Source organism: Cryptomeria japonica, chromosome 2 (assembly GCF_030272615.1).
Source record: "Cryptomeria japonica chromosome 2, Sugi_1.0, whole genome shotgun sequence".
In the NCBI taxonomy this organism is placed as follows: domain Eukaryota; kingdom Viridiplantae; phylum Streptophyta; class Pinopsida; order Cupressales; family Cupressaceae; genus Cryptomeria; species Cryptomeria japonica.
Genome location: NC_081406.1, coordinates 413,894,194 through 413,909,231, shown reverse-complemented (window position 1 = coordinate 413,909,231; position 15,038 = coordinate 413,894,194). Strand labels below are relative to the sequence as shown.

Sequence of the window (15,038 nt, the reverse complement as noted above, 5' to 3'; positions counted from 1 at the left end):
GTAATGGACGCGTCCTTTTTTCTTATTGGCCGAAGCCTATGTCGGCTATAATAATCTCTGATGAATTTTGGATCAACCTATACTCTCTCGACAGATGTTATTATCAATTCTATGCTCGAGTATCTAACTCCATGTCGGGATGTGCCTTATGAATTGGAAATCATTAGTATTGGATGTGAATACTGAATAAGCTCGAGAAGTTTTGTTCAAGCTATTGAGGCGCGAGACTTATACGATTGGTGTTCTACTTGAATCAGCTCTGACATGGGCATTCTGGCATCAATTGGTAATCGATATTATTATAATTGTTGTGTGTGAGCAATATCATTATCCATGTATTAGGTTGTTCTTCACATGTTATTCGGGACAAGCAATCTTTATTTGCGGTAGCGTGAAGCGAAGATTGGCAACGGGAAAATATTCATATTTTTTACAGTCCTCAGTGTGGAATTATTGGTCGGACTTTCTGTTTGACTCGTGATTTAGACGGCAAATCTTTCTATTCATTTCCAAATGAACGAATGAAGGAATTTTAATGATGTCTATCCACGGTCTAAGGGATCAAGATGCAAATTAATCCATTTTCAAGTTCCTTTCCATGTCAATTCTTCTGTTATGAATTTTTTGTAAGAAACTCGTTGTTTTGTGAATCTTTGTCTCTTCAAAAAGTTCATTTAAATTGTCCACCTTTAGTTAATTATCAAACTGATTACGAATATCTTCATATGCTGCGTACTCCTTGATGAAATGTCATTCTGATTCTACTGCCTTCTTATTGCAAAAAATGCACATCCTCTCTTCCCAGTCTTCTTTGGGCACCTTCCATCTACCAATTTCACATCACAAATGATGAGATCTAGTCCTTAATTGTGCGATTAAAATTTTGGCCTTTCCTTTAATTGTAGATCCCAAAAAACCTTTTCATCATGCTCCCAAGTAGGGTTAAATTCTTTAATATAGTGTGCTTTTTTCTTTCTAGTTGTTTTGTCCACATGGCATTCTTGAATTTTTCTAGCACCCACCTTTTTATCTCCTCTTTAGTGCTAGGGGATTCTTGTTGGTTTATGCCCCACTTGTTCATCCATTTGCCATTTTGTTTCTTCCAAATCTTTTAACTACAACTTAGCTCCTCTCCAACACTCATTTTGGGCCAGTGCTGCTTATCCATATTTTCGACCTTTTTTAAGTAACATAACAACCGAATGACCGCTAAAGCTTCAATTGGAAACATACCAGCCTCCGCAAGAAGGATCTCATAAGGTACCGTTGATTTGACTTTGAGGTTGCTAGTGATTAGATGTTTTTGAATTCCTTCAATCTGCTGCCATTTGTTATTTGACATGCTATTCCCCCATACTTCACACCCATAAAGGATAATTGGTACCACTAACAAGTCGAAAAGGGTTTCTTAGTCTTCCAGTCCCACAACTTTGCTTTCCTACATCTGTTCTAAAGAAGGTATAATGCTTTCCATCCTCCTTGGATCCTCTTTGATCTACAGGTCTCCCAACTGAGTCTATTATGAAAATCAATTCCTAGGTATTTGTATTCCACCACTATCTCCAAGGGGCTGCCCTCAAAGATAAAGTTTACTTGCTGCTTCTTCAATTTCAAGGAAAAAATCATGATTTTGGTTTTGCTGGTATTCACTTGCATTCCAACTTCTTGACAAAAGAGTTCAAGAGCCTTCAAATGTTCTCTCAAACTGTGTGCAGATTTAGCAATAAGAATAAGGTCATCTGCATATAACAACAACTTTACAACGTACCCAGCCAATTGGATACCATCCTCATTATTTTTGTTTAACCACTCTTCAAGTTTATCGATATATAGACCGAACAATGTGGGGGATAAAGGACACCCTTTGACCCCGATGTCGCTACTGAAGCATTCGGACATACCCTCTTTAGTTCTGATTTTAGCTCTAACTTTCTCATAGAGTTTATGGACAGTAGCTCTAAATTCCTTTGGGACCCCCAATTCTTCCATTCTGTGCCATAACTTATCTCTAGGGATGGTGTCAAAATCTTTTTTGAAATCCATAAAGCAACAAAAAGCTTCTCCACCCTAGCTGTCCCAAACTTTTTCAATGAAATGCCTTTGCGTGATGCAATGGTCAATGGTGGAGTGTCTAGGCCGGAAACCAGTCTGCCCTCTTGCCCTTTTTCCCTCTTTTTTCTGTCCATCTACTAATTCTGCGTTCCAGCATGCTCCCAAAAAGTTTTCCAAAGAGGGGGTTGACCATAATAGTACAGTAATTAGAGGGGTTATTGATGTCTCCACTTTTGTGAAGAGCTATAACAACACTAGTTGTCCACTCAGTCGAAAAGATGTTTTGGTTGATCCCATTAAAGATCTTCTTGATATGTGGAGCGAGGAGATCAACTCCCCACTTTAAAAATTCTGCCTGTAGACCATTGATATCCTGTGTTTTACCACTTGCCAAATTCTTTATACCTTGTTTGATGTCTATAACTGAAAAAAACTCAGCTTAAGTGTCAATCATGGGTGGATCACTTTTTTCATTTGTTCGTTCATATAGGAGCTTCACATATTCTAACCATCGAGCATTTGTGATATTATTTTCTATTTGTCTTCTCTCTTGTTGTAGCTCCCTCCAAAATCCTTTGGGATTGTGTTTCCCCAAAGCAATTAGTTCCTTCCTTCTTGAGATTACATAACTTTCTTTTTTTTATTTTATCAATTGCTTATATATCATCTTGTTTTCTTTGTTTGAATCCTTTTCTTTGAGAGATTTTTTTAGCAACCTTGCACTCTTCGTCAAACCTAGAATTAGTCGGAAAGGTATTTGAAACTTTTTTCGAAAGTTTTGAGCATTTACACGCATTCAAAGCCTTGTGTATTAAAGGGACCAGCATACTACTGCAAATATACTCTTTTTCCTCGTTTTCCTTACCCTCTATGCTGGTTTTAGCCAACTGAAGGTGCTTTTCTAGAGCTGCCTTGAAGAGTTCATGCTTTTCCTTATTTATAAGGATTTTACCTTGTGTATTGACCTTCTTATGAGAGTGTTGATTCTGCCCTTCCTGAAGGCCTTTAGTATTTATGCGAAGCTTAATAAAAAGAGGCATATGATTAGAATTCAACTCCATGGGACAGCTCTTAATATTGAAGCTCCATAACTTGGATAAAGAGATTTGAGAGCATATTACATAGTCTACCACGCTTTGCCCATTATAAGTCTTAAATTCTGCCGCAAGAAAGTTTCATTGTATTCATGCTTTACATACAGCTTGTATTTCTTGAATTTTATGCAGACTCTTTCCAGCTCATTATGTTCAAAGTTCAAGCATTCCAAAGAAACAACAATATTTCTGCAACTCTAAAACTCTACATTCAAGTATGCAAGCAAACTGTATGACGAAATTTTGAGAGTGAAAAGTTTGAAATTTTGCTCAAAACCGGAAAGGGTTATTACATCGAGTGTTTGAAAGAATAAAAAAAATTCAAAAGGATTTGTGCAAATGAACAACTTATATTAAGCTTACCTTGAATGATGTGGTTTTGATCTTCTCTTGTTTTCTTCTCTCACATATCTTTTTGTCTTCTCCTCATGATGCAAAACGGCAAATGAGAGATTTGTTTTTCGAGGTGATATTGTCTTTGTTTTAGGGCTGTTGTAAAGGGTTCTAGAGGTCCTTGTGCTTGCCCTACACTCGACCGTTTTCTTCAAAATTGAATTTGTAGATTGAGTTGCCCTTGGGTGATGTCTAGGTGCGCATGGCCATCTTGGGGATGACTAGATGACTAGCTGTTACCTGTGATTTTTTCAGTTCATCAATAACATTTCTTTCAAACTTGAAAGATAGCAATGCGGAAAAATCAAGAGTTTGTGTAATGATGGAAGGTATTAGAAAATAGAAAATTTGTATATTCCAGAGTTACCCGGGGACGCGTCCCCGACCTGAAAACCCCCATCCCCGTCCCGGGGACGTTTCGGGGACTTGGGGACGGCCAGGGGATGTTTCCCCCCGTCCCCAAATTGCCCTTTTTTTGAGGGGACGTCCCCGAAACGGGGGGGACGCTTGCCCTAGCTCCAGGGGACGTCCGTACGTCCCGGGGATGGCTGGGACGTCCCCAATCCGTCCCGGGGACGGCCAGACATCCCCCATTCTAAGGCCCTTAAAAAATATTAAAAAAATTTAAAAAGTTGTATTTTTAATTTTTTATTTAAATTTTCTAATAGAGGCCCCTTATTAATTCAAATTGTTATTAAAAATAAAAAAAATTAAAAGATAACATTAATTAAATTTTAAATTTATTAATTAATTCATAATTTTGACAATGAAACTATATGGCAGCAGTGTAGCCTTTGGGCATTTTGACACAGAGATTAGAAAATCTCCAAACTTGGCGAGTCAATAGAAAAATAACACCCAACGCCTTTATTAAAGAATAAGTTTTTTTGGCCTCGCATCGCGACAGGGAGTGCGCAAGGGGCGATGCCCCTTGACCCCACCTTTGGGACGCTGCCCCCAAACCCCCGTTGAAAAATATGGAGGGAAACTGCGTCGATAGAAGTAGGGAAAATTTAACCTCCGAGTCTATTGATATGCATATTGACAATGTGAATGAATTGAAATTCTGATTTATGAATGCATAATTGTCTATTGAATATTAACAATGTTGTATGTTCAGAATTTACGTTCTAAAATGTTTTCAACTTTTCATAGTATCATACACATGCTATATCCATGTTTTATTGTTTTCATATGAATATAATGTATGTATGCATGCTTTATCCATGTTTTCATATGAACATTTAGAATTTTGAAATTTTCCTATATATTTTAAATTTTTCCTATATTTTATATAGCCGTCCCCTTTGTCGTCCCCCGCCGTCCCCAAATTTGGCAAAAAAATTTGCCGTCCCGGAAACGCGTCCCGTCGTCCCCTACCGTCCCCGTCCCGGAAACTCGGGGAAACTTTGGTATATTCATTTCTTGGATGATGTGTCTTGTAATGGATAGGCCATGGCTGTTGGGTACACCTGTTTATGATTTGTAGTTTTTGTTCTAATCAAATTAACCTTACATGTGCAGGTTCCTTTTTTTTGGATAATAACCATTTGGATAAATCTTACATTTCCAAATTGTAAGATTAATTTGCCTCAATCCTGAAGAAAATTATTTTTCTTTGAAAATGTAGAATTGAAATATTTGCCGCCATTTATACATGTACAATATAGAAGAAATTCTTTGGGGCATTCATCTCCTTGCCTCGGGCTGGTTGGATGTCAAATATCTTTAACAATGTATAAATATCCTGAAATATTTGCATTGATAGTGCTCCATTTATAGACCATACTTACTGTCATAAATTACTTGCCTTAAAAAATTATTCTTTGTGGGCTGGACTAACTGCACTTGTGTTTTAGGCTAATAATTGAAAAACAACACTTCTCCAGATTAGGTACCGTGGATATGAGTAATATGAACAGTAACAAAAGCTATTATGTTCTCTGTCATAACTTGACTTAAATAATTATACTTTGTGGGCTAGACGTACTGTTTGTTTCTGTTTTATGCTAAAACAAAACCTCTCCAGAGTCGATGCTGTGGATAGGAGTAATGTGATCAGTAATAAAAGCCATTACATTCTTTGCCACATAAAATTTCTGGAATATTTGCAGTGATAGTACTCCACTAATAGACCATACATATTGTCATAAATAACTTGCTTTTAAAAATTATGCTCTGTGGACTAAACTTGTTTTCTTGTGTTCTATACATGTAATTGGAAAACAAAACTTCTCTAGAATGGGTGCTGTGGATATGAGTAATATGATCAGTAACAAAAACTTGCATTTTCTGTCATTGTTTATAATATGAATTAAAAATCTCTCTTTGCTGTTTTATTTATCTGACTCATTTTTTAGCCTTCCGCAGAGCTATATGGAAGACCAGCGTCTTTTGTTGATGCTATTCAAATATATGGTTTGCAAGTCAAGGCAAGAGACTGTTCTGACACAATAAGCTTTGGCACGTTCAGATAATGATAAACCTATTGTCTTTTCACTTTGCATTCTAAATGTCACGCTTTTGACAAATGTAGTGAGATTAAGAAAACTTATTATATTAACATTTGTGCTTCCAGAGGCTCCTGCCTATGAGCTTCTTTCAATGTTCCAAACTTTATCATTGGTGCAGGAGTAAATGGGTAGATTGCTTGTGCTTGGCGCAGAAGTAAGGATAAATTAGGCTATTGTTGTGTAAAGCTATAGGGGCATAGCCTCTTACTTGCAGATATTTTAACAATACTGATTTGGATGCTGGAAGTTGAATTTACTGCATTTATAAATTCCCTGCTCACATAACTCCTGGAAGCAACTCTTGAGATACCCAGAGTAAATTCCCAGCTCACATAAAATCATCCAAATCATTTTTTGAGATATTTTAAGAAGAGTTGCGATTTTGTATATCAAAAATCGGCCATTAAAGTACCCCGGTACAAGTGGCATAGATCTTCACCTTTCATTGGCAAAAATTCTCAAAAAAGCAACTCTTGTTATCCTGGAAGCAACTCTTGTTATACAAAATAGTTTCCAATAAATCCAAGTCGAGCTCTCCGTTTTCCATATAGGGCGTAGTTAGTTGGGCTACAGCGGCTTCATTACCTAGTTTCTTTTTATCTAGAAAACAGGACGCATTTCTGCCCTTGGAAAGCCAAGGAGCAAGTGGCATTGCCATTTCTCGATATGGCAATTTATCCGTTTTTTTCTGTAGTTTAACTCCTCTTTGGGGGTTTTCTTCTTTTCCCCCTTCCTTTTCAAAGCGTTTTCGACCCCTTGGATCTTTGATTTCTTGTTTATTTGCTCCTTTAGGTTTGTTTTTGGTTTTTGATGTGATGCCTACTTTTTTATTTTTATTATCAAATCCAGAATCCAATTTTAATTTCAACTCATCCCATCCCTTCTTATCACCTTATGATAAATATTTCTAAAGTCTCGAACTAGAAATTCATTTATTTCTTTTTCAAGTTTAAAATCTTGACGAAGTTTTTTTCGGAGTTCCTTTTTTTCTTGTTTTTCTTTCTCTTGTCTACGTTTTTCAGCTTGTTGAGCAGCCTGTCTTTCAAGCTATCTAGCTTTTATGGCTTTTTTGTGCTCTTGGAACCTTTTCTTTAGTTCTTGCATTCTCTCTAAGCATTAATGCTCATCTTCTAGGTTGAACGCCCTTTTTCAGGTTCTTCACTTCTTCTGGAGTAGTCTCCAATTCTAATTTTTGCAATCTTTGCTCTTTCGTCTTTTGTCTTTCTTGTTTTCGTCGTCTTCTTTCCTGTTTTATTTTTCGAAGTTCTGCGAGTTTGTTCATTTTTTCATCCTCTCTTCCTGAGACTTTCCATTACATAAGCATCGACATCGAAATCTTGCACTATTTGAATTTCCTTGAATTTCCACATTTGTTTGATGTGTTTTCTAATTATATCCGGAGGAAAAAGGTCATCAAAGTTTGAGGCATTTTTCGCTTTTTTTTCTTCTATGTGGAAACAACAAAAAATTGAATTTGTAATATGAATTCTTCTTATGTAGATATAAAAATATAATTTTTTTTACATTTAATAAATAATAATAAGTTGCTTTTTAATTTAGATTTGTTTCTTTTAAATCTAGATTTAATTTTTTTTTATATTTAATAAATAATAACAATAGAAAGTTGCTTTTTAATTTAGATTTTACTTTTGAACTTATTTTTAAATTATCCACTGTCTAGTTATTATTATAAATAATAATAATGATAGAAAGTTTCTTTTTAATTTAGATTTGTCTTCAATTTATGGGTGCCACTGTAGTGTTATGCCTCTCGATGTAATTACTTGGCCACATATTAGAATTTTTAGCTTTCTGAAGCTGTAATGTTGTGAATGAAGTCAAAATATATTTTTCTCTACGACTGTGGGCTATGCCATACAAGAATTGAATAATCTGTTTTTAACTTTTTATGCTTAAATGAAAAAAGTAGAGGTACAAGACAAACATGAAACGAATAGCATTGTACAGAATTTATATTATACAGGACACTAAAGAAGAAATATCATTGTGTATGATAATTGAGTTTGATTACTCATTAAATTTTTTGTTGCATCAGTGCTTGCCTATGCAAAGATTTTCATTTCAGCTTCTTTGGGAAGCTAATATTGCAATGGGGCATGACACGATGCCTAATGACTTTGTCTGATAGCCTGGGCTGACGTTGTGCCAATATTGATCTAGCCAAGTATATTAAATGGCTTGAAAGATTGACTTTCGTTACTGCAAGTATTGCCATAAACATTAAAGCTTTATACCTGATCAAAATTTCAGATCAAACTCTGAACCACTTGTTCCATAATGAAAAGTTTTCTGAACATAGTACAACATGTAGCCTTGAGAAGCCCTTACCGCTTGCTGGCTGACTTGATTTACCCATGCATCATCACATTTATACCAATTTTCACCCCTCCTCAAAAAAGCAACATAGTGGCCAGAATCCATTCTTCCTGAGTGAGTCACCACAGCAAAGAGATCAAACACAGATGGCGTCTTTCCAGACACTGGAGGCATTTTAACATTAGGCTCTACAGTCAAAATTCTGTTGCCATATCTCAATCTGACAATGGAAGAAGACATGTAAGGAGCCATATCCAAACTGAAGGGAAATTGCATATAACGGTCAACCTTTTTTGAGGTGCGCTGGGTTGTTGAGTGCTCAAATCTCTTGATATGAAAGCACAATACCAATGGCAACTTCTTCACAGACATCTGTTTTATGGATTCCTGGCGTGTCTGGCAATGCTTACAGTAGAATTTTTCATTTGAACCAAGTCTTTCAGGCCTCGTGAATCTATCCAAACAACCAAGAAGGGTGGAAGTGCCAGTTATATGTCCTTTCTTGAACAGATCACCCCTCAAATTGCCGCCACTCAAATCTGCCAGGTTACTCAAGGATGCGGTGCTTGGTTCTAAATCCAAGGAAATGTCCAAGCAAGGGTCATAAGTTGTCGAAGTAGAGTTGCATACAGTGCATATGACATCTGATCTGAGAATACCTGAGAACACTTTGTGAACAATGCATCGACACTCTACAGCACCTGCATTGCTGCAATTAGAGACATTATGATTTGTCAATTACATTGTGCAAATTTTTATTCTAAGTAATTTATACTTGATGACAAGATAGAATTGTTCTCAAATCATCAAATGCACAGCCAACAATAACCCCAAGAAATATGCTTACGTTGTGGATAAAAACTACGTTTAAGCAGCTTATATCTACAGGTAAACAAAAAGGTAAGCAGTGCATAAGGTAAAGTGCATGTTACATTTTAAGTAGCTTCTATCTACAGGTAAACAAAAGGTAAACAGTGCATAAGATAAAGTGCATGTAACATTGTCATCAATTTAGTATGTTTGAACATGAAAGTGAGTCCTTTGATCACTGCTTTAAGGAAAATTGTATGTTTGTGGTGCCTAATCCTAGCATATATCTCACAAACTTGCAACAGAACCATGGAAGGCCACGATCAATTAGCAAAAGAAGCCACGCAGTACTGAACTCATATATATCAAGTGCGCAAATCCATTGGGAAAACAACAGCAACAAATGACCCATTGTTTGATTTCATGACTGTGTACAGAAGGTTTATTTTATACTGCCTGCAATTATCCCTGGTATTTTGCAAAGGTTTCTGGGCACTACCAAGAGTAAATCTTGGATGACTTAGGGTTTCTCAATCTATGGAGTGAGCCCGGAGCATTACTGTGGTGCAACTTACTTATTCTCTCCCTGATCCTCTTTTGGTTGGGCTGTTAAATGACCTTCGGTTAGAGTGACAGAAAACAAATATCCCGAGGGAATCAGTCCAGGCGCCACTTATATCTATCGGAATGTAACAAAACACTTGCACCAATAACTGAAAACCGGGATTGCAACTAAAATGCATATCTTTTTTTTTAATAAAACAAATGGAATTTGGTAGCATTGCAAAACAATTAGGGTATTTTAAGAAAGGGAAAACTTCACCATTGTTGCTTCTGCGATAGTCTGCTTTTGGGTGAGCTTATTGCATAGTTAGCATGGATCCCATCAACCGTTGAAATAAAGAAATCATGTGCATCCTGCTGCTCATAGCCTGCGAAATTTGCAGCATGCTGCCACCAACTGCATTGAAATATCCAATTACTAACATAAAGCATAGTAAACAACATACTTTTCGGCATAATGAAATCTAATTGAATTTACCTGTAAAGGAATCGTGCGGGGCTATAGGGAGTCCGATCTCCAGAGAAAGAAGCAGAAAAAATATCATCCATGTCACAAGTAATGCAGCCATTTTTATTGTTGTGACAAAACGCACGGTTGTGGCGATCGCTCAAGAAATAATTTCTGAGAGGAGGGGTGTGCAGAAGGGTTTGCAGCACACAATTCATAAAGCAGGAATTGCCCAAATTATTCAGTCCCCTCAAACCCCAGGGCCATCTCTCTTCTTCTTCGTCTCCTTCACAATTCAGCCTAGTGGCTCTTTGTCTCATCAGTGTCTTTTCGTTAGGGCCTGCCACCCAAGCCTTGTATTCAGCAATTTTCCTTCTCTTCTGGCGTCCCCATGTCACGACACTATTACGTTTTCCCTTATCATCACCATCATCATGATGATGGTGGGGGGAAGAGAGCAAGACCAGCCTATCAAAATCGGGATCATAGACTTGATCATTGCAAACGCTGCAGTAAAGCTCCGCTCTGTCTAAATCTACTGCAATGGTGTGGCTCGCTCTCTTTTGGGAATGGAGACGGAGATGATTGTTGCAGTTGATGTTTGCACAGACAAGACATGCGTATAATATTCCTCCTTCCCCGCAGGTACCGCAGATGGGCGCATGCGTGGGCTCTCCTTTAACGCTCCACCTGCCGGGAGAGCAGCCTGACTGCCATAAACATTTTTGCACCACTCTGAAACCCCGGAGACCTTGCGTCGATCTGTACTCTTGTAAATGTGGACATGCCCTGTACGCCTCCGCCTCCGCCACCGCGACCTCCTCCTCCTCCGCCACCGCGACCTCCTCCTTGCCCATCCTTATTTTCTCGCTCAGACCCCTCGAACACCGATGGAATAACAAATGTAAATTTCTCCCTCTTTTATCATCGGATAAAACAAATGAAACCTCGTCCGTACTCTGCAGAATTTATCATATTAAATTTTGTTATTCTGCTTTTGTTTTTGGATAAAACAAATGAAACCTCGTCCGTAAATAAAGATGCCTTGGAACTGTTGGCTTTTTGGTGTGATTTGAATTTATTTTGATTTGTAAATTGGATAAAATGTTGATGTCAATCATGTAATCATGTATCACATCGTGTAGGTATAATTAGGGGAAATGACCCACATCATCAAATATGATGCCACATCAGCATGCTTTTTGTCAAGGTGTTCAAAACAGTCCCAAAAAAAAGTGAGACAAATAGACGTGCAAAGGAGATCCCAATAGTTGTGCAGCTGATGTGGCATCACTTGATTGGTTACTTTTTACAATATTAGTCCATTTCTTAACAACTATTGGTACATTTCCTAACAACTGTTGGTACATTTCCTAACAAAAATTGATATTTTTTGTTTCAAACAATAGGTTTTATTTGTTCAATTTTTGGAACAAAAGGTATCAACAAGCTTCACAACAATTGGTACATGCTCAACTACCGGGTTCTTTCCCCTATTTGAAAAAAATTATGTAAAATATGTTCAAAGATCAAGTTTTATTGAGTGCAAGATTCTAACATTATAAGAAATGAGGTCAGTTAAAAGTATTATATTATAATTAATAATGAATTATGATTATTATATAGTAATAATGAATTATTATTATTATTATTATTATGTAATAATGATAATATAATCTTTAATATTTTTAATTATATTATTATATTTTTATTAGAAACTTTACAAAAGCAAAAAAATATTAAGATTAAATTATTATTATACTAAAAATAAAAACTTAGCATCATTTAGATGTCTACTACTTGAACTTTGTCATTAAATAGAGTGTCTTTTAAAATAGTTTTAATATATATATATATTTTGACTTTTATTATGAAATTTAATAGGAATATAAATACATAAAAATTAATAACAAGAATATAATAAAATATATTAATATAATTATATAATAATAATTTATAACTTTTAAAGTATATATATATATATATAAAGTTTCAAAAAGGAATAATAATAATACAATGTAATCATTTTTTTCAATATTTCACTTAAATAATATAATATTATAATTTAGGCCTGTTAATCGACTTGTTTGAGTTAATTCGGGATTAGAGAAACAAAGGATAGTCGAATGGTCTAGACCACAAGAAGGATGGTCAAAATTTATTTTGATGGTGCATCGAAAGGTAACCCTAGCCGCGGAATTCGAGGGGAAACATTTTAGCATTTGGAGCTAGCAAATTAACCGATGGAACAAATAATAAAGTCGAAGCTCAAGTTGCCATCAAAGCTCTTGAAATGGGGAAAAAGAATGGATTTTTCAAAAATACATCTTAAAGGAGATTCATTAATCATTATTAATGCCATTAAAAAAGGATAATTTAATGCTTGGCATTTGAATAAATATGTAGTGATTGCCAAACAATTAATATCCACTTTTGCGGATTTTCAAATCACTCAAGTGGTTAATGCCCTATCCCAATGGACAACCTCATTAAATGTGGAGGGTGGTGAGATTTTTTTTTTGAGATCTCGATGTTTGGTAGTAATTGTACATCGCTAGCATAGGGGTGCAATAAATTCGTAGAAAAGTTGGAAGCTGGTGGGAGTTGGATTTATAGGGGCCAACTGTTAAATGGAGTCGTATGCATGTATTATTCTTGAAGGTGATGGTTGGCACTATGAGAAAGAATGCAAGCTACCTTCTTGCTATATGTGCTGATAGAGCAACTAGCGTTTTTGGGGAGGATTTTTGCAAAGTGACTCAAATCAATTTTCAAGTTTGAGGACCAAGAATTTTTGAAGGTAATAGTGACTAAACTGGGGAAGGTGTTCATGCAAACACAACACAATATTGCACCAAGACGGACATTGTGTCCATGGTGGCGGCATTAGGGTCTGGAGATTGGGAGGAAAGAGGAGATAGGATGGGTGATGAAGGCATGTGTGGGGTATTGGTTGTATGGTCTCCAACCCATGCTTGCAAGGGCGGTTCCAAGTATTGGCTTTGACCTCAAAGACGAGGTAATTCGGTTGTTGATGCCATTCATCAGACAAATTGATAAAGACAAAATTTTGAGGCAGGCAAAGTCGACAGTGGGGTGGAGACTTCTAATATAGTTTCTTTGTGCGAATGAGGTGAAGGTGATGGTTAGGTAAAGGTGAGGGAAGTAGGCGGTGGGTTTGTCGAGAGGGGATGTTGAGGAGGAGCAATGGGGTTTAAATATTTCGGCTTTAGGGATTTTAAGTTTTGAGATAATTTTGTAAATTTGCTCGATGTTTATATCATTGTAGAACATTCTTGCCTACGGCTAATAGTTGATTGGTGAAGGGTGTATGTAATGTGTATGGTTTTTTTGTATGTAATTGATGATAGGTGTATACCTGTATGTTGAGATGAGGGGTAGGGTTTCATGGTTGAGGGCACTAGTTTTTTGATTACGAACCAGTCAATTTGATGGGACTTAAATTTTGTAAATTTTGATACAAAAATAAATTATTATTTCTGACCAAAAAAATATTATTTATCATTTTATAATATTTATTAAAAAATTATTAATTTAATTTTTTTTTTAGAGAAATTTTTTTAATTTTTAATTTATTAATATGATGAATTTAGAAACTTACTCTAATTACTTTTAGGAAGGATATCGTTATCTATTGATAATTTATTATTTAATATTTTAAATAAAATTGAATTTTTGTGAAAGCATATTTTTATCCATATCATTCTTGTATTTTTTTAACATAACATAGTTTTTAAAATATTAATAAAATATTTATAATAAAAATAAAAATAATTTTTTTTATAATAAATAGATGACTAAAATTATTTCTATATAAAAAGTAGACAAATGTCAATTTAAATCGCATGAAGTTTTGGTTACAAAGGTTTTTCAATTCATTATGAGAGTGTAATACACCTCTCAATGTAATAATCTTTAATATTTTTAATTATATTATTATATTTTATTACTCTTTACAAAAGAAAATAAAATATTAAAACTAATTTATTATTATTTTTAAAAATAAAAACTTAGCACCATTTAGATGTCTACTACATGAACTTTGTCATTAAATTGAGTACCCTTTAGCTTAGTCTTAATAATTTTTTAAATTTTGTGATGAATTTAATAGGAATATAAATACATAAAAATTTAACAATAAGAATATATTAATATAATCATACAAATAATAATTTTAAAGTAGAATAATGGGGAAAACACCTCCTTCCATAATGATAACTTTTGATGTACTTTATATATATATATATATAATATAGGTATGCTAGTTTTATTTTCATTCTTAACTTTATCCTTTTGACATACATACATACATACATATTCAATCTTATCTTTATCTTTAAGAAAAAAAAAGATTTTATGTATGGACATTTTAAAGCACCATGTTGTTATTGTATAAGGTTTTTTTTTATATAAATAGAAGGTGTCTTTTTGGTATTAAAATAGAAGGGTCTTTTTTGGTATGAAAATGTAAGGTTTTCAATGTTTATAAGGTTGACATTTAATTTTTTAATTTTTTTTAATAATAAATATAGTTGATCAAGTTAGTTTTAGTCTTGGACATTATCGATAGAGTATTGGGTTTATCACAACAAAAACAAAATAAGGAGATAGGTTAAACAAAGTTGGAAGAATGCTAATGGAAATTCATTTCATGGCTAAGTAAGCCTTCTTTTTGGTAGATTTCATCAACGAAGAGGATAGGGATGAAGTACTGAAGGAAGGTCTATGGAAATTCAGTGACTTATATGTTTATACCTAGAAATGGGTACCAAATTTTAATCCTACGGATAAGACTCCATTTGACGA

At 35.0% G+C, this 15,038-nt stretch overlaps 1 protein-coding gene and 1 long non-coding RNA gene across 2 annotated transcripts in view; one reads left to right on the top strand and one right to left on the bottom strand.

Annotated features, from left to right (window-relative positions):
- LOC131062002 (uncharacterized) overlaps positions 1-6,321 on the top strand; it is a 92,098-nt gene extending 85,777 nt beyond the window's left edge. Inside the window, exon 2 of the long non-coding RNA XR_009110639.2 lies at positions 5,910-6,321. This is a non-coding gene — a long non-coding RNA (uncharacterized LOC131062002). The remainder of the gene's footprint in view (positions 1-5,909) is intronic.
- Positions 6,322-7,998: 1,677 nt separating this feature from the next.
- LOC131062001 (ubiquitin C-terminal hydrolase 22) lies at positions 7,999-11,163 on the bottom strand. The gene is made up of 3 exons (XM_057995844.2): positions 10,242-11,163; positions 10,023-10,160; positions 7,999-9,098 (listed from the first exon to the last, which is right to left on the bottom strand). Exons 1-3 carry the CDS (start codon positions 11,066-11,068, stop codon positions 8,312-8,314), a joined length of 1,752 nt encoding a protein of 583 aa, XP_057851827.1. The 5' UTR covers positions 11,069-11,163; the 3' UTR covers positions 7,999-8,311.
- Between the last annotated feature and the right edge of the window lie 3,875 nt (positions 11,164-15,038).

Excerpts from the sequence above, each read along its gene's own strand:
- LOC131062001 (XM_057995844.2), bottom strand. The coding sequence starts at position 11,068 with ATGGGCAAGGAGGAGGTCGCGGTGGCGGAGGAGGAGGAGGTCGCGGTG. Across the intron at positions 10,161-10,241 it reads CCCGCACGATTCCTTTACAG|TTGGTGGCAGCATGCTGCAA; the intron begins GTAAATTCAATT and ends ATTTCAATGCAG. Across the intron at positions 9,099-10,022 it reads CTATCGCAGAAGCAACAATG|CAATGCAGGTGCTGTAGAGT; the intron begins GTGAAGTTTTCC and ends CTCTAATTGCAG.